At 41.0% G+C, this 19,052-nt stretch overlaps 1 protein-coding gene across 1 annotated transcript in view; it reads left to right on the top strand.

Moving 5' to 3' along the window:
* The window catches only part of LOC126372215 (clustered mitochondria protein homolog), a 53,506-nt gene that overhangs the window by 26,258 nt on the left and 8,196 nt on the right, over positions 1–19,052 (top strand). The window contains exons 4-17 of the mRNA XM_050017872.1: positions 12–173; positions 800–953; positions 1,575–1,708; positions 3,766–3,902; positions 4,440–4,669; positions 4,780–4,916; positions 5,571–5,765; positions 6,516–6,728; positions 7,632–7,806; positions 8,934–9,039; positions 9,505–9,857; positions 10,227–10,429; positions 10,929–11,135; positions 11,554–11,790. Of these exons, the coding sequence (XP_049873829.1) occupies positions 12–173; positions 800–953; positions 1,575–1,708; positions 3,766–3,902; positions 4,440–4,669; positions 4,780–4,916; positions 5,571–5,765; positions 6,516–6,728; positions 7,632–7,806; positions 8,934–9,039; positions 9,505–9,857; positions 10,227–10,429; positions 10,929–11,135; positions 11,554–11,790 (2,643 nt within the window). The remainder of the gene's footprint in view (positions 1–11; positions 174–799; positions 954–1,574; positions 1,709–3,765; positions 3,903–4,439; positions 4,670–4,779; positions 4,917–5,570; positions 5,766–6,515; positions 6,729–7,631; positions 7,807–8,933; positions 9,040–9,504; positions 9,858–10,226; positions 10,430–10,928; positions 11,136–11,553; positions 11,791–19,052) is intronic.

Genomic DNA, 19,052 nt, shown 5'->3' with positions numbered 1-19,052 from the left:
TTTTCTGTTAGGTGTCGAGTATGGAGCTGGTGCAAGAGATCCACCAGGTGCTAATGGACCGCGAGGACACGTGTCACAGGACATGCTTTTCGCTGCAGCTTGACGGTGTCACTCTTGACAACTTCGCAGAGCTTAAAAACATTGAAGGACTGAAGGAAGGCTCTGTTATTAAGGTAAATGTCATAATAATCATTGTTATTTTCATATAATTTTTGACTGTTTTCCCAGTGAAGTAATGTTACGATTACTACTTATACACACTACTTATAAATCTGTACAAAACTTGGTTTACAAAAGTACGACAGTATTGGTCTTTATCTTTTATTTCTAAATCTATTTAATATGTAGGTAAGTATTTACTTATACGTGCTTATCTCAAAAAATAATGTTCTATGCGTAGTCCCGAATGGTAGTTTATATAATAACTATAACAAATAAACAAGCTCGTAACACTCAATCTTAGTAATGTTTCTAAGACGTTATTGGATTTAAGCGAAGCATTTTCTATACTCTTCTTCATTATGCTATCCTACCAAGACCAAAAGCATGCGCCCTAGTCTTTTAAGACTGTGCTGTAAAATATTACCGTTGCAGAGACGTTTTTTAAAGAAAAGACATAGTTTGTTTGTCATCAAATTCCAAGTCTCAGTTAGACTTTCGCGAGGCGTATTGTAACCTCATCCTTGCATTGTAGCCTTGCACTGTCTTGTAGGTGATAGATGAATCAGCCGTTAGGTCTAAATGATAATTCTTCTTTCGATATTCGCAAGGCCTTTGCTGACCTCCTCTTGCCTTCTAGGTGGTAGAAGAGCCGTACACGATGCGCGAGGCCCGCATCCACGTGCGTCACGTCCGCGACCTGCTCAAGTCCACTGACTACACCGATGCCTACGCCGGCCTGGAGTGCGCGTCTCTCGCTTTTCTTAACGTCGTCACTCAGGGTGATATTCTTGGTAATTATTCTACATAATGTGCGGGACTCCTGATGATTCATAAAATCCGTAACATTATTTTAATTGTGTACCGAAGTCATTACTCAGTAAATCAAAGCTTTTCAATAGTATGTTACAGCCAAATTATTTGTATAGTAATGCATGTGACTATTAAGGATGGCAGCTCATTATTTTTATTTAGCTTCTTTGTGAGTTATAAACTTTATTGATCATAAAGGTTGATTAATTCTTAAAAATAATTATAATTACTGCGTTCAGTGCCTGTGCATAAATCATGTTTACAAGCCTTATATCGGCTTGTAAAGAATCAAATCTAATCTGGGATTATTGAAAATGTTCATTTCTAAGGTATCATCTCAGCATACTAAATCGACTTCACGCTGAACTTGAAACAATTGGATTAATGTTGGCTTAGAACCCTATTATCAACCACAGTACCTAAAATTAAAAACAAATCATATTTTTTTACGTTTCCTATGAAACGTACCTACTTCTATTGAAAATGAATCTAGATTACCTACATTCTTTATTGGTTTCTTAATCTCTAACGAGTTTAATAAAATGACGTCAATAATTGCGTTTGAGTCTGTTCCGTATGACTCATATAAACTTTATGAACAGAAAAGAAGAAGTCCCGTCCAGAGAGTGTGGACTGCACGCCACCAGACTACATAATGCCGGGCAGCACAGAACGGCCATTGCTGCCACTACATCCTGGCCTCACCAAGGAAAACAAAGCCCCGCAGTGTCTCAAGGTAAACTACACTCGGTACTCCATAGCAACAGCGAACACCAATATTACACTATGATGACATAACTTGATGGTGACAGTTGTTGTTTAGTCCGCGATGCGGCGACAGGCGATGATATGTTTTCTCAATTCTCGACACGTGTTGGCATAGCTATCTTTATTTATCTGGAAAGGGGGAATGCCGATGCCGATACATTCAGTATGAATAATTTAAAACAACAGATGTGCTCAGTTTTGCTTCTGCCGTGTCAAATGCCGATTTAAAATTGACGTGTTCTAGTTAGTTTTGAACGTTGTCGTTCCATTTATCATTAAATAAATGTGCTTTATTTATTGTATAATCGTATTTAATGTTTCACAATCCTGCATATAGTTTATAAAGTGATTTCTATAACAGTACACATATCCTAAAGCTATAAAATTCAAATCATAGATTCTATCTAAGCAAGGACGATATATTTTTTACTACATTTTTTATCGCTGGTCGCTGGACTTCTACTTTACTCTGAATGTTGTTACAAAAAAGATCGTCGTTCAAATCTATGAGTCATTACAGCGATCCGTTAACGCGATACAGGCAAAACACGTGCAAATCAATAACCGTTGAAATGTATTATGATTTATTACGATCGTATTTCATAAATGCTACTCTTAAACGTTTACTCAGTATCGGTTTTCTTCACATGATATCTATGTAAATTATTTTAATTATATTCAGGGGGAATACGTTATAATATGTTATTATAAAGTAAGTAATTAATTCGTAATATTCCCTACAAACAATCTTGTACAAAAAAAGAAGTCACTTTACACAAAACTCTTTATGCATTCGTAATTTTTTGTTCCGGTTTCCTTTTTATTGTTACTTGTTCAAGAGACCGCAACGTCTACAAAGCTTATGAACTCGTAAAACTTGTTAACTTACACGTATATATTCTGCACGTCAGATTTTATAATGACTCCATGCACTGTAATGATTTTTCGGACGAACGCGTCGAGTCATTCAAAGGTCACGCCTTTTTCGCTTTTTGCGGCTTATAAAAATGCTGCTCTTGCATAATGACAGAATAAAAATTCAAGCCTTGTCTTTCTTGCATTGTTAGATTTATGCATTTAAGTATCTACATTTTTTATGGGAATTCCATTAAAAACGAAAATTTGTTTGCTTTAAATTTGTTTGAAAATTCGCTTGATTTGTTTTTTTTTTTTTCAATAATAACGAGGACAACCAAAAAAGCTACTTACACGAGTGATTTATATCACCATGATTAGGCATATTAGGTACTTCATATAATTAATATACGTCATTAATTATTTAAACAAAAATAGTTTTCAATCTCTTCTAATAAGCGTATTGTTAACGAGATTTACGAAAAACGCTGTGGTATACCTATTTGTCAATCACATGTAGAATAAGTCAGGTTTAGAGTGATCGAATCTTGTGTAATGGTACGTAATAATAGATATACAATAGGATATCGATTTTATCATAGGTATACAATAGCGTTATTTTCTATAGTCGCGGGCTAATTAACAATGCAATGGTTCCATTTATTGTCTCAGCTCATAGTGCACTCCGTGACATCATCAAGGTTAAATACTCCCGAGCTGTTTGTACAAATAAATACTAGTTACTAGTCACACAGTTTGTACGTGTTTAATAACAGGATAAATTTGCATGGAGTACGTCTTACGTTAGTAATAATATAATCATAATTGACTATGATGGGCTGATGGGGACTTTGGACCCTGAAACCGTACTTATTGGTGAGTAAGTTTGGCCGATGACCCAGAGGCGAAAGCAGTCAAGCTTTTTTTATAGGTATTCGACCTCTTTGATGGTGCGATAGCGGAATTTTGTCCTGGCTGATTTAATAACGGTGCTGACTTTAAATAAATGTATAAAATGTCCTAAACTAGACATTCAACACAGTACAATACACTATTCTTAACATACCGCTCAGCACTCACACTTTCTCACTCAGCCCTCCCTAACTGCTAGATTTTCTCTTCCTAAACCTATCCTTTGCTACCTCAAGTCTAATTTGATACGTTGTAAAGGTGCTGACAACGAGTGGCTGGAACCCTCCGCCTGGGCCACGCAAGATGTGCGGCGACCTGCTGTACCTTCACGTGGTCACGCTCGAGGACCGCCACTTCCACATCACCGCCTGCCCCAGAGGATTCTACCTCAACCAGTATGTATTCACCACATTATCGGCGTCCGAAGGATGTAATATACGATCCCAACGACCGGAATACTCTAGCCATAGAGGCGACCAATCGGTTCGCGATAGCATACACTTCAGAACCCCGATGGGTACAAAATCGGGGCTAGCGTGATCGATGTCATCTGAAGCAAATCTAAAAGAAGTGTTTTAGATACGTATAACATGTTCAAAAAACCATATTATATTGAGTGATATAGTCACTTTACCCGATCATAGTGTTACCAGACAAAGGGATAGCTATCGGTAATCTCTCACCCAACAGAATCTCTCTTTTTGTTTCTTACCTCGCTTTGAGTGAAAGTGAACGGAGTTCGTTACCATTCAATCAATCATTTATTTGCACAGAACTCAATTTTACAAAAGATCTTAAAAATAAAATATCTATTCTTTCTAATGTAGTCCTGTAAAATGTACTTTCTTTTTGTATACGAAGTGTTCAAAATACGTTAAAATGTATAATTATCTTTCCTTAGACTCAAAGAAGACATTGTGTCTATTTCACAGATCCACCGAAGAAGTGTTCAACCCGCGTCCGTGCACGCCGCCACTGCTCTGCCACTCGCTCATCGAGCTACTGAGCATCATATCGCCCGCTTTCAAGCGCAACTTCGCGCTCGTACAAAAGCGCCGCATGCAGAAACATCCCTTCGAAAGGGTCGCTACACCCTACCAAGTGTACCAGTGGGCCTCGCCGATGCTCTTCCATACTGTTGACGCTATCCGCGCTGAAGATAGTAAGTCTTTTTAGTATGTTTTTTTAAAATACTTATCATCATTTACACTCTTTGTGTTTTTTTTTAAAGTCTATATTCGGGACATAATTTACATGCTCTCTTTTTTGCAGCGTTTTCATCGAAGCTGGGCTATGAAGAACACATCCCGGGTCAGACCCGCGATTGGAATGAAGAGCTGCAGACCACGCGCGAGCTCCCTCGCGCTACCTTGCCCGAGAGGTTGCTTAGAGAGAGGGCTATCTTCAAGGTGAACTATCTAAATATATACATAATAGTCTGGATATGTTTCACTAGAGGCCCACCGGACAGTCTATACAAGACATAGATAGAAAATGTAATTTTTAACGTGTTTCGCTTAACGAACGCGTAAGTCCGAGCGAGACACAGGCCGCGCGCTCTCCTCGTTATTTCTTAGCGGAATACAGCTATTTTTGTTTGACTAAAGTAAGACCCAGAGGGGGTGCGGTCGGCATCCGATACGAATTGGTGCGGGGAGGAGAGATACCGTTCTATACGTAGTATTCAAATTTAAAAATATTTTTATTCAGCCTATTGAATACAGGGTGTTAATGACATCATAACGAAAACTTAGATGGGTGATTCAGACCATGATTCTGAGTTTATATCAAGCGGAATTTTCCGTCGCAAAAGTATGGAACTGAAAATAAGTAAAAAAAAAACGAAAACCTGAGAGTTAATTGCACTTGATTGTGTTGTTTGCGTCAACTCAAGTCATGGTCTGAATCATCCCCCTCAGTATTCGTTACGTTTAAATTTACAAGTACATATATTTTTGGGGTTTTGTATGGGATTTTGTATTTTAAAAGGACATTCGATCTTACGAATCTATACCTATACCTTTCTGTGTGTATGTGTGTAATCATCCAAAACGTTTTCGCAGGTTCACAGCGACTTCGTAGCAGCAGCGACGCGCGGCGCGATGGCGGTAGTCGACGGCAACGTGATGGCGATCAACCCCGGCGAGGAGCCCAAGATGCAGATGTTCATATGGAACAACATCTTCTTCTCATTAGGGTTTGATGTGCGCGATCATTATAAGGATCTCGGTGGAGATGCCGCCGCTTTCGTTGCTCCGGTAAGTGTATAACTTTTACTCTATTTAACATGCCCAGCAAGATTGGAATGCCAGCAGGACAGAGATATAGTACATCGCGTAGTGCGAAAGAGACGAGAGATGTTTCTTTGGCACTAAAAGTATACAGCGTAGTAGGAATTATTGAGTATAAATGTAAGTAATTGAGCATAAGTATACATTTATACGCTGTTACGTAGTTTTTAGACTATTTTTTGTTACGTCTTCGTACTAGATTATATTGGTCCAATTAAAGTCCGAATCAGACTTAATCGATTTATGTTTTTCTTTGAAAAATATTTTTTTTCTTGATATATTGTATCACAGTGTACTTTGTCATTTTTAATTAATTTTAATACATCAAACCACGACTGCTCATTATTAGGCAAAGGCAAGACCCTCATAAAATATACAAAAGTCTTTTGAAGGATGAAGACATCTCTTTTGTTTGCTTATTTTTTATTCTTTAGACACTAGACATTCTTTTATCTAATCTAAACTAGCCTACAAGACCCCACTGCTGGGCAAAGGCCTCCCCTTCCTCTATCCATTTTTCGCGGTCCTGTGCGTACTCCGGCAAGCGTCCAAGTCGTCACGCCATCTCTTTCGAGGTCTACCACGACGCCTGTACCCGTCATGAGGCACCCAATGCGTGACGATCCGTGCCCACCGCTCAGGGTGCATGCGACTAACATGTCCGGCCCAATCCCATTCATTCTTTTATAAGTTTTAACAATGTTCCGTACTCCACAGCGTAACGACCTGCAAGGCGTCCGCGTGTACAGCGCAGTGGACACCCCCGGGCTACATACCCTTGGCACCGTCGTGGTGGACTACCGAGGGTACCGGGTCACGGCGCAGTCCATCATCCCGGGGATACTCGAGAAGGAGCAGGAACAGTCCGTCGTCTATGGCAGCATCGACTTCGGAACCACCGTGTTGTCCCACCCTAAATATATGGAACTGGTGAGTGATTTGCTCAGTGACATAGAATAAGGATACTACATAGTACAGCGACTCTCCGCTCCCCACCAGCGGCTGAGCTAGGTTTACCTCACCCCCTTCGGTCTTACTTTAGTACTCAATCGTATGGACGTCAGACGTCACACACACAGATGCGCGTGTACGAAAACGGTAATGTGTCTGTGTAAAACGAGGTATTTTCTATGAAGTGTCCAGGGTGTGCTAGCGATGTGCAGGCAAAAATTATATAAAAACAGGTTTATTACCTAGACTTTAGACAGATAAAATCAGAGTACAAGAAAGAACAATTTGAAAAAAATAACAGCCAGCTTTTAAAGAGTTTTTACAACCTGAACATTCCCATTTTGAGAACATTCCCACGAACAGCACGTCACTGGTTTAGCCCCATTAAACTTAACTATGCTCTGTACACCTCGGACACTCCGTACAAAAATCCAATGCTTACGTTGTGGGCACACGGTTACCACGTACTTGGAGCGAGACAGACAATCGCGCGCGCTCTCCCTTACTACTTAACGGCTTATCGCCATTTAGACTAATGTAAGACCCAGAGGGGGTGAGGTAAATCTAGCGCGGCGAGTTACCGCTTTACACATAGTATTATTCTTTAATCTATGGTCTGGGGACTGTAGTAGTGGACACGAACAAGTACTATATACATGTACGCATGGATCGAATTCTATGACGTCACAGTGTGCTTTTTCATAAATTCCATAGTAATTAAAATACAATACAAATACACTTTATTGCACCAAAATAAAAAGAAATAATTGCAAAAAGACTCTTAACTAAGTTAGTAGTAATTTTTCGTTTTCACGTTTCATAAAAAGTAACTGATTTGACTGGTTAGAAACTAGCTTGTAATATAAACCATCCCCTCGACAGCTAAGCAAGGCCGGGCAGCAGCTGAAGATAATGCCGCACTCGGTGATCAGCGCCAACGGCGAGGTGGTGGAGCTGTGCTCCAGCGTGGAGTGCAAGGGCATCACCGGCAACGACGGCCGCCACTACATCCTCGACCTGCTGCGGACCTTCCCGCCCGACGTCAACTTCTTACAATGTATGTAGATATACTCTTGCATATTTATCCCTTCCTTTGTATATAAAAAAAAATAAAAAATAATAAAAATGTTTTTATTAAAGGTAAAAACCCAATAATTACATAATAAATTTAATTGTATAATACAAATTACTTAAAGGTACAATAGTACCTACCGTCTATAACACAAAAAAAAAATTAAAACAACACAAAATAAATGTGGTGCGATCATTTTTTATTTGATTCCCGATGTACTTTGATCCAGTACCGTATCATCGGGCTAGTCAAGTCTCGGCTAACAACTTTAAGCATGCTATTATCAGAGCAACGCAATCTGTCCCAAAATGAAGATATACGTGCCCTAACAATAGCAAAAAAGTCGGGCATTCTCGCCTCGGCAAACATGCTGGACGCGCTACAAAAGCGAGGAAGCTTCATAAGAATGCGATATGCGTCATTATACTGCACTCTTATGGTGCTAAAGGACGCCCTCTTGTGTCTATACCATAATTGGCAGGTGTAGGTGTATATATCTTCATCAACCTGTTGTGGTAATGGTAAATTGTAAACGGCTATTCTTCTAATATAGTCTAACATGACCAAAAATACTCCATTTTTGGGAGGTATTTACGATTTTTAATTAGAAAAACGTAACAATGGGTTGGGCGTTTTACCATGTATATTGATTGATGTTACTACCCCAGACAGATAGAGTCATAACCTCTGTTGCTATCCCAGGAGCGTACATAACTCGCCGTCACACTACCACGTCCTGGACCTTTCATACAAAACACCTCGTTTTACACAGACACTACGCATTGGCGTTATCGTACACGCGCATACGCGCATCAGTGCGTGTGACACGCCCATTGACGACGATTAAAAACTAAAGTATATTCGTGTTCGGGGGGGTAAACCTAGCTCAGTCGCTAATGGGGAGCGGAGAGTTGCCGTTCTATACTTAGTATTCCTTATTCTATGAAACTACCTAGAACAAGATTTCCCCACTAATGTATTCTGATACAAAATTTTAATGGAAAATAATTTTAATGAAACTCGTAATCATTCCATTGTTTTAGATGACCTTAAACGGTATTAGGTTATTGTATTCATAAATGATTTAAATAAATTATTTCACGTGTTTTCAGTGGAGGACGACGAGCTGAGGGAAGACATCAAATCCATGGGCTTCCCTATCATACACAAGCACAAACTGTGCTGCCTTAGACAAGAATTAGTAGATAGTTTTGTTGAGTAAGTATACCATTCTGTTGTCAAATTACTGGACTAAATAAACATCCAACAAAACATGAGATTACTTGGAAAAAACTAAAGAGGAGGCGAATGTAGAGTCTTTTATAGACGTCAGAGAATTTGCCTTTGATAGACAAGAATGGAGAATGCTACATCGACAAGAGCGTATGACATTCAAATATTACCTATAGATAGTTTTAACTAGAAGAAAGGAATTCTGGGAAACCAGTTTTATGCAACCAAATCACTGAAATAGTATTACGACGTTTTTTAAGAACGTCTAGCTCTGTGGCGAGGTTTTTTTGCAGCTACTTTTTTTTCCTCGGTTATACAGGTTAAAGAGCTACAGTAGTTTTGATATATATACAATTATGATTCAAATGTAACTATGTTACCAACTGAATAAATTATATTTGGTAAAAGTGTCAAATAAATAAAAAATAACAACGTAATTTTGTTTTCCAGGGCTCGTTATTTCATGTTCATTCGTTACGCTGCGTTCCACCTACAACAGTTAAGTGCGAAGCGACAACGCAACAACGAACAAAAGTCTATCGAAGCTAACAAGGATAGCGAGAAAGACGCCACTGAGACTGACAAGAGCCAAGAGAAAGAAAAAGATAAGAAACAAAAAGAAAAGAAAGACAAAGACAGTGCCAAAAAGGAAGAAAGCAAGGAAAGTGAGGAACCGAAAGAGAAGAAGGATGATGATTTGTTATTGAATGAGAACTACTCTGATATTGATACCGACGTTGCCAAGAAGATTGTTGAGAGCATCACGGATTCCATCTGTAGCGGAGAGAAACAGGAGAGTGATTGTAAGTATTTTTTGTTATTTTAATCGGCAACTGTGTAGTTTGTTATCACGTGAGTCGGCTTGGAAAAGTTTCTCTTCAACCGCTGGTGTATTAGATTTAGGCAACCTCTAGACTACGAATAAATAATAAGTCAGGAAGAGTAATTATGAACAAACGCCGGCGAAATATTGGCCCTACGACATTCTATTTATTCGTAGCCTCCAGATATAAGCTTACGCGGCATGTCTTTAAAAATATTTCTCAATGTAAAGTGAGGTTATTTTTATTCGGACACTCTCTGATAACTGTGTGATCTGTCGGAGAAATGGCTAAATTCTGGTCTAGTACGGTAATTCGAAAAGCAGATGTGTAACGTTTGTGTCCATGCAGCGGGCGAGCGATCCCGCGCGGTGGTGGCGGCGGCGGCGCGCGCTGTAGCGTCGCTCAAGGAGTCTGAGTTCGACGTGCGCTTCAACCCGGACGTGTACTCGTCCGGCATCAAGCACGCCGCCGAGCCCGAGCAGCTCGCCAAGCAACGCCATCTCGTCAAGGAAGCTGCTGCCTTCTTGCTCACCACGCAGATACCTGCCTTTGTAAGTATTTTCTTCTTTTATCTTGAAAGGTGGACCGATGTCCTCCTGAAGCTCGCGAGAAACCGTTGGATGTGGGCAGCAGAAGATCAGCCATCGTGGCGAGCATCGGGAGGACGCCTATGTCCTGCAGTGAATGATTTCCGGATGATGACGACCTTCGCATTTTTCCATGGGATCCTTTTTGATATGTGCCATCAAGCCGTCGATGAGGCCTTTTCGTGTTCTCATGGTTATTAGTTAACCGGCTGGTGTGGAGTGGCGGTTTACTATAAGAGTTATGATTTATGGATATTAAAAAATCCCTTTGCTTGAAAATAAAACTCGTCTATTGGCAAAATATCGTCGAAATAGAATTGCCTGAAAAAATATGACAACCATTAACTAGTAACCATAAACTAGACTTTCTTTTTAAATAAACTTTCCCAATTAGAATTATTTATTTATTTTTCATTTGAGACTTTTTCAAGCTGACACGATTGTCTATTATTCATTCCAACAGGTTCACGAATGTCTAGAACACACATCAGCCCCGATGGACGGCGCGAGCCTTACAGAGGCTCTGCACGCGCGCGGCATCAACGTACGTTACTTGGGGCGCGTGGCGCTGGCGCTGCGGCCGCACGCCTCGCTCTCATACCTCCACGCCATCGCCGTCGCCGAGCTCGTACTGAGGGCCGCCAAGCATATCTACACTACTTACCTGCAGGTGCGTGACATACATGGTGTTAGTGACGCCGCAACTAAAACTGAGGAATGAGTCAGTTCATGACTCTGAGTTAACATCAAGTGGAACTTCTCGTCGCAAAAGTATGGAAATGTAAATAATAAAAAAAAGCTAAAATTTTCATGAATTTTCCGACTGGAAATTAAAATTACGGGGTTACGGGTGTGAGTTTATGTATCTATGCGGTACTCACATGCAACCCCACAGAGCACCTTTGCATTGTATATTTTAATTGTACTTAATAATACTGTATGAACTCTAGTGAATGAGGATATTAGGCCAACATTTCATTGTCAGGATTTCGTACAGGCAAGCCCTTAGCTTATTGAAAAGCGTTGACTATTGAAGCTCCTAAGGGCGAGATTTCCAGACACAATAGACATTGGGTCTCATTGGGCAGGGCTGCGAGGCGATGTGCGTGGGCTCGGCGGTGGCGCACTTCCTGAACTGCCTGGTGGGCGCGTGCGCGGCGCCCACGCCGGGCGCGGGCGCGGCGGGTGCGGCCCCAGGCGCCGGGCGCGCCGCCCGCCCGCCGCGCGGCCGCCGCGCGCGCGCGCGCCCGCCGCCCGCCGCCGCGCCCGACTGGCACAACCTCACGCCCAAGACGCTCTTCTCGCAGATACGGCACGAGCTCAAGGTAATATGCATTTGATTTTTGTTGTATGCTTCGGTATCGAAGTTAGTACTGAAGGCGCCGGCGTAATGACGTTACGGATCGAACATAAAACAGGCCACATCGAAGCAGTTCATGTGATATTGCTTTTTTAGATGAATTGCTTCGATGTGGCCTTTTAACCCCCAGTTCACAGGGATAGGATGAAGACCCGCGGGTAACTAGTGTCATAATTATCGCGCTCGTTCTATGTCCAGGGGTCTAAGAAAACCACACACACCACACCATACACACCACCACACCGCACATCGATGCGATTCAGCTAAAAAGGAATATTGAAATTTAACATTTGCGCGTATAAAAGTAAATGCACAATGGCAACAAGTGTCAAATAGCAATATTGCTTTATATTTTTATATAAATTGTTTCAATGTGGTCTTTTAACCAGTCAAGGTCAGAGCTGACTTGATTGGAGCTATGGATTCAAATCAGAATTTACTCGTTCTAATTTTGAAAATAATATAATTTCTGATATTGGTGCTAATTCCTGTAAACACGATCTAATTTTATGTTAAATTATATCTGTCATTTTCTTATACGCCGAAAAGAAAAGGGACGGGTAATCGACAAGCATAAAATTTATGGATTCCAAAGTAGTCCTGGCGTGGCTACAGGGCAAAATGTATGGCCTTGGACGTCGTAGTAAGTTAAGTTAGTTAGATGAGTTGAAACATAAACACTTGGGCAAGGATCACATTAAGTTGTTTTATTCGAAAGTAAAGTTACAATTAGTTGGTTTTGGATGGATGCTAATCGTGACCGACCGCGACGACGTATTTACGTCAACTCTAGAAAACGTGTGCGATGCGCAAAAGTAGGGCGCAAGCTCAGCTAGATTAACTTGTACGTACGTAAACCGTACATGCTCCTGAGGGAAAGGTTATGAAAAATAGCCAAAGTTTTGATTACAATGAGCATCCAGTACAAAGCAAGAAATTAGTCAAAGTTAAATTCTGAACGTTTCGTCTTCACTTCGCTATAGACAGGTTCCGCTGGTGTCGGATTGCGTACTTCTTGCAACTCTATATCTGGTTCCGTGTTTCTCATGTAAGTTTTAGAGGATGAATTGGGAGTTTTTCTTTTTATGCACCTCTTTTTAATGTAAAAATAGAGGGCTGCTGTAAGCATTCCTCCCAACAGCAAAGTTGTGACGGAGTATAGGTAAGTGTCGTGAACCGATAAGTGTGACGTCATTGGTAGCTTCTCATTTTGCTTCTGATATGCCAGTTGTTGCTCAATCTTACCGAAGTCCAATGATGTAGGTTTGAGTTCCGTCATGTTTAGTTGGGCATTGTTCCAATTTAAGTTAAACATGTTGTTAATCGAAGAGTTTATTGTTGGTACATCTATGTCAGCACTCATCTGTAGATGACTTCCAAAGTGATTAAATGTGTAAATAGTTGCATCTCTTTTTTGTAGAATGCACTTAGGCTTTAGAAATATAATTCCGGTACCCATTAATGCCACAGACGTAACTTGATCTTCGCATATGATTCTTATCAAGTGTTTGTTGCATAATGTGAATAGCCATAAGTTCGGTCTGTGTAGCTTCGTCCACATTTCTTTACAGTCTACGTCATCGATGACGCATGAGTGTGACGTTTGTTGACTGAACACGTTTGCTTCGCATGGCGCATTTTTGTCGTATAGGTTGTGGATCGGTTGGTTTGCAACGCAAACATATTGTTCTTTTCCATATGCTGTACACTGCTGCATTTTATTTTCGTCCATAGTTATGTATGAGTTTTTTACAAAGTTTATAGCAATGTACTCTGAAGATGGGCGTATCAGTTTTAAGTGTCCCTGTCTTATGAATGGTATAGGGATGATTCTGTGTAGTTTGTATTCTTCGTCGCTGATTAGTGGTATATGAAGTTCGAACAGTAAATAGTTTTTCGTAACTCGAGCCTTCACGTAGATAAGTTGATAAATATCCTGTACATCTTGATGTATATCTTTGATTGGGAGAGATAGACCACTTGGAAGTTTTCCGGATATAGTATTCAGTTGGTCTATCAATTGCGATGTCGGGAACAGATGGGTATCTAAGTGACCTTTGTAGATGTTTGAGATTGCGTTTAGCAACATTTCTTGTATACGTTGTAGTGCGCTGAGAATTAAAGTTGTAGTTATAGCTGCTGAGTTGACATCGTTCACTACATACAAGATTTGCACGCGGTGTTCCATCTTTTCGATTTCGTTACAGGTTTTGTTCATGTAGTTATATATGATGTTAAATTGTTCTTCCATAAAGTATTGGCTCTTCTTAACAATGTTGTTTTGGGCTTCAATAATCAAAGTTTGGTTTTTCATAAGTTGTAGTAGGTAGTTATCGTTGTTATTCAAGGTTTCGATGTCATCCACATATTTTTTGGCGAAATCCTCGTCAAGAACCCCAAATAGTGTCCGTGCTAGCTTTCCTACGCCATCGAAGTAGCCTCGTTTCTGCCGTGCCAGATGTTGAGACAACAGAAGCTCGTCGCGTTCGAAGAGATGACGCAGTTCTTCGCGTAAATGACTGACGATAGTGTTGCATGGTGGGTAAGGAATCTTTTGACAAAGAATGTTTATCTGTTCCACGTAGTTTTTAAGTTTGTTTTCAGCTTGCCAATAAGATGTTAGATTATAGTAGATTAAGAGATTCCACTCGTCGTGTATCCGTTGTATTTTCCCAGCCGCGTCGAAATATATCGGGTGATTATTTTCAATTTTAGTTAGTTTATAGTTATTTAATTGTGTTGATGTTGCAGTTTTCACGTTAAGAGTTAGCATTACAAGCAGTATTGTGAATAGACTGCAAATAGTTTTCTTCCCCTTTTTATTTGTTTTTTGTAGGATAGGGGTGTCGCTTTCTTCTGCTTTCTTTTTAGTTTGTAAGTTAGTTTGCAGGTCATCTTGTTGCGGCAGCGGTGCTAGTTTCGTAATAGGTCGTTTCAGGTGTCCTTTTTTAGTTTTTATAGTGACCACCCGAACCTTGCCATCCGCTCCTGGATGGAGTTCTGTCACTCTACCAAGAGCCCACTGCCCCGGAGGCAAGTTTTCGTCTGTCACGAGTACTACGTTGCCTTCTCCCAAGTTCTTTGTTGGATGATGCCACTTACTGCGTTCCTGGAGTTGATGGAGGTACTCGCTGGACCATCGTTTCCATATATGGATGTTCATTTGTTCAACAAGTCTCCATCTGTTTCTCAAGTCGTACTGGTTGAAGTCTTCTTCTTGCTGTGGTAGCGACAGCAGCGGTCCGCCGACGAGGAAGTGACCTGGGGTTAAGTATTCCAGATCTTCGATGTCTTCCGAGAGTGGGCACAAGGGGCGCGAGTTCATACAGCCCTCTATCTGCGCCAGCAACGTTGAAAATTGCTCAAATGTGAGCTTTTGCTCGCCGAGGACTCGCTTAAGATGGTACTTCATCGATTTTACCGCAGCCTCCTAGAGCCCACCTGCTGTAGGCCACAGAGGTGCGTTGAAGTGCCATTGTACGCGTAAGTTGCTCATGTTGTCTTGAAATTCTGAAGCTAGGAAAGTTTTGTTAAGTTCAAAGTCTTGTTGTAGCTGTTTGGCGGCACCTACAAAGTTCGTGCCGTTATCCGAAAAGACGTTTTGTGGTGTACCTCTCCGTGCGCACATTCTCTTGAAAGCAGCTAGGAACGTTTGTGTTGTTAGGTCAGAAACAAGTTCCAAATGCACGGCTTTTGTTGCCATGCAAATGAAAATTGCTACATAAGCCTTACACGTTTTGACTCCCCTGCCCTTGTTGATTTTTATTTCAATATGGCCAGTGAAGTCCACACCGGTGTTCGTGAAAGGTCTTGCTGGTGTGACTCTTTCCTTTGGCAAGTCAGCCATGAGTTGTGTGTTTCGGTGCGGCTTGTAACGATGACATCTCACGCATTGTCTTAGTTGTTTTTTGACAGTACTGCCTCCTCCTATAATCCAATACTCTAAGCGTAGTTGTGCTAGAGTGAGACGTGCACCGCCGTGGATAGTGATGATATGCGCTTCTTGAATTAGAAGCTCCGTCAATCGTCCTTTAGCGGGAAGGATGAACGGATGCTTGGATTCTGTTGGCAACATTGAGTTAGTTAGGCGTCCCTTTACTCGTAAGAGACCCTTATCGTCGAGATAAGGAGTCAGTTTTAATAAGTTGCTCTTTTGTGATATAGGGATGCCTTTCTTTAGTCTCTCAATATCTTCGCTAAAGCATTGTTCTTGAACATCTTTAATTATTCGTTCAGTCGCAGTAGTTAGTTCTTGTGGAGATAAAGGCAACACTCTTTTTTCGCAGTTGGGTAAGTTATTAATAGCATTATTTCTTTTCTGAATGCTAAATATTTGCACAGCTCGTAGTACACACGCTAGTACTCGTGTTACACGTTTTAAATCACTATATCTGTTCAGTAGTGTAGGTATGATATCGCCTTTCTTTTCTCCTTTTGTTATGAAACAATTTGTTTTTATTTCATCACATGTAGTGTATGTTTCTTGATTTTCGTTGTTGTTTACAAACTTTTCGGTTTTTAGCTGTTGGGGTCCCTCCCACCATAAGTTAAATGTTACAAGTTGGGATGGTGTGAGACCTCTAGTGGCACAGTCAGCGGGGTTTTCTTCCGACTTTACGTAGCGCCACTGTGTGGGAGGAATTACATTGTTTATTTGTGTCACTCTGTTAGCGACGTAGCGCTCCCATCGTTGTACATTGCCCTGTAGCCACGCCAGGACTACTTTGGAATCGCTCCAGCAGTTTATTTGCAGTTCTTTGCTAGTTATGATAGTTTTCAGTTTATCAACCAGTTTGGCCAATAAAAGGGCCCCGCATAGTTCCATTCGAGGCAATGTTACTTTCTTGTTCAGCGGTGCGACCTTTGTTTTGGCTGTAATTAATGTAGTGATGTAACAGCCGCCATCAGATTGCACTCGACTATACAGGACGCAAGCGTACGCCTTTTCGCTTGCATCGCAGTATCCGTGTATTTCAAGTTTGTTTGTAGTGCAATTTAACCATCGGGGTATAGTAAGTTTGTTTACGTTGTGTAGGTCTTGTCGTATGTCCTCCCATTCCTTTACTACTGCAGCAGATACTGGTTCGTCCCACTCGTTTTTACTCATCCACATCTTTTGAAAGAGTAATTTCGCTTTGATGGTTGTGGGTGACAGCCATCCGAGTGGGTCATAGAGTTTGCTTATCTGTGCTAGTAAGTTACGTTTCGTTAAATTATCTTTTGCCGGTAAGTTCCAATTGTAGGTAAAAGTGTCGGCGGCCGGGTTCCAGCGCATTCCGAGTGTCTTCGAGCTTGGAGTTTGTTCAGAGCTGAAGTCGATAGTCGTCTTACTACAGCGCTGGTCATCTCGTAAGTCATCCAAAATGGTTGGCTCGTTGCTGTTCCATTTACGTAAGTTGAAACCTCCTTTTTCCAGTAGTTTAATAAGTTCGCTAATAAGCTGTTTAGACGATTCGATCGTGTCTTGTCCATAGACTAAGTCGTCCATGTAAAAGTAGTTTTTAAGTACTTCTGCCGCCACCGGGTAGTTAAGTTGTTCATCTTGACCGAGTTGGTGCATGGTCCGCATTGCAAGATACGGTGCAGCCTTTGTTCCGTACGTCACAGTACAAAGTTGCCATTCTTGCAAAGGTTCGGCGCGTGACCCTCTCCAGAATACTGTTTGTAGATGTTGCTGGTTTTCATCAAGCCAAATCTGCCTGTACATTTTCTCCACGTCAGCAGTGAAAACGTACTTGTATGTTCGCCAGTTGATAAGGAGTGTTAACATATCCTTCTGCAGATTAGGTCCCGTGTACATTAAGTCGTTGAGACTCTGATTATTTCTTGTTTTGTAGGAGGCATTATAGACCACTCGTAGTTTAGTCGTTAGTGACTCTAACCTGAGTACACCATGGTGAGGTAAGTATAGTTGTTGTTTCTGTTTAGTTTGTTTAGTTATAGGTTTCATGTGTCCCATCGCAATGTATTCGTTCATGAAACGATTATACTCCTTGCTATACTCGTTGTTTTTCTCCATCTTTCGTTCCAGTTGCATGAACTGCGACAGGGCCTGAGGTCGAGTTGTTGGTAAGTTATGTTCATAGCCTGGCTGCATAGGCATCTGGACCACGTACTTCCCGTCTGGTAATCTAGTTGTAGTTTTAGTGTACATTTCTTCACAGAAGTCCTGTTTGTTTATGTCGGTTGAGTTAGGCGTTATCTCTTCCGACTCCCAAAAGCGCGTCATGTTTTGCAGGTCGTTGTGTATAACGAGACAGTTGAACGTTTTCACTCTGCCGCTGATAATCCAACCCACCTTCGTTTGCTGCGCTACTGGTAAGTTATCGTTTCTCATCACACCATCGAGTATGATGTCTGAGTAGATGTCGGCACCCAGCAACAGATCAACTGGGCCCGAGGTGTTGAAGTTAGGGTCGGCGAGTTTTAAGTTTTCCAGGTAATGCCAGTTGTCCAGGGAAAATGTAGTGCTTGGTAAGTTGTTTATTAGTTTCTTCAATACTAAAGCTTCGATGTGGAGCGTGTAGTCAGTATGGATAGACTTGCATTCTAAGTTCACCGCTCCCTTACAGTTTCCCGACAGCGATCCGATTCCAGATACGACCGCACTCAGTTTTTTACGTTTTAACCTGAGTCGCTGTGCAGCATCCTCAGTAATTAGGCTTACTTGTGAGCCCTGGTCAAGTAGACCTCGAAGTGTTACATAGTTTCCATCTATAGTTTTTACTCGTAGTTGTATAGTCGTCAGTAAAACCTCTTTGTTAACGTCAGTTATGTTGTTGACGGCATGTGAGCTTGAAGTTAGAGGAAGTTGGTTAGAATTATTTCTATTCGTTAGATGTTCAGTTTCCGCCTCATGCATCTGTGTATGATGGGCTTTGTTACAAATTTTGCATGTTTTCTGTGATGTACATGCATTATTGCCATGCGTAAATAAGCAGTTTTTGCATAATCGCAAGTTTATAATTGTTTTGCGGCGATCAGTTGGTGTCATATTCAAAAACTTCTGACATTGCATTAGCACGTGCTGATCACTTTTGCAGAGTGGGCAAGTTCGTGCTATAGTAAAGTAGGTATTTGCTTCCTTTTTAGAATTGTTAAAGTTTGATGAACCCTTCGGCGAAAAATAATTCTTCTTATAATTGTTATAGGTATGCTTCGTGTTGTTATTTGCGGTATTGTAGTAAGAGTGTGGTTTGTTCATTGATGATTTCTGAATTTTCTCAC

Source organism: Pectinophora gossypiella, chromosome 13 (genome assembly GCF_024362695.1).
Source record: "Pectinophora gossypiella chromosome 13, ilPecGoss1.1, whole genome shotgun sequence".
NCBI classification, from domain to species: Eukaryota; Metazoa; Arthropoda; class Insecta; order Lepidoptera; family Gelechiidae; genus Pectinophora; species Pectinophora gossypiella.
The sequence above is the reverse complement of the archived record's forward strand: the minus strand, read 5'-3'. Positions and strand labels throughout refer to the sequence as shown.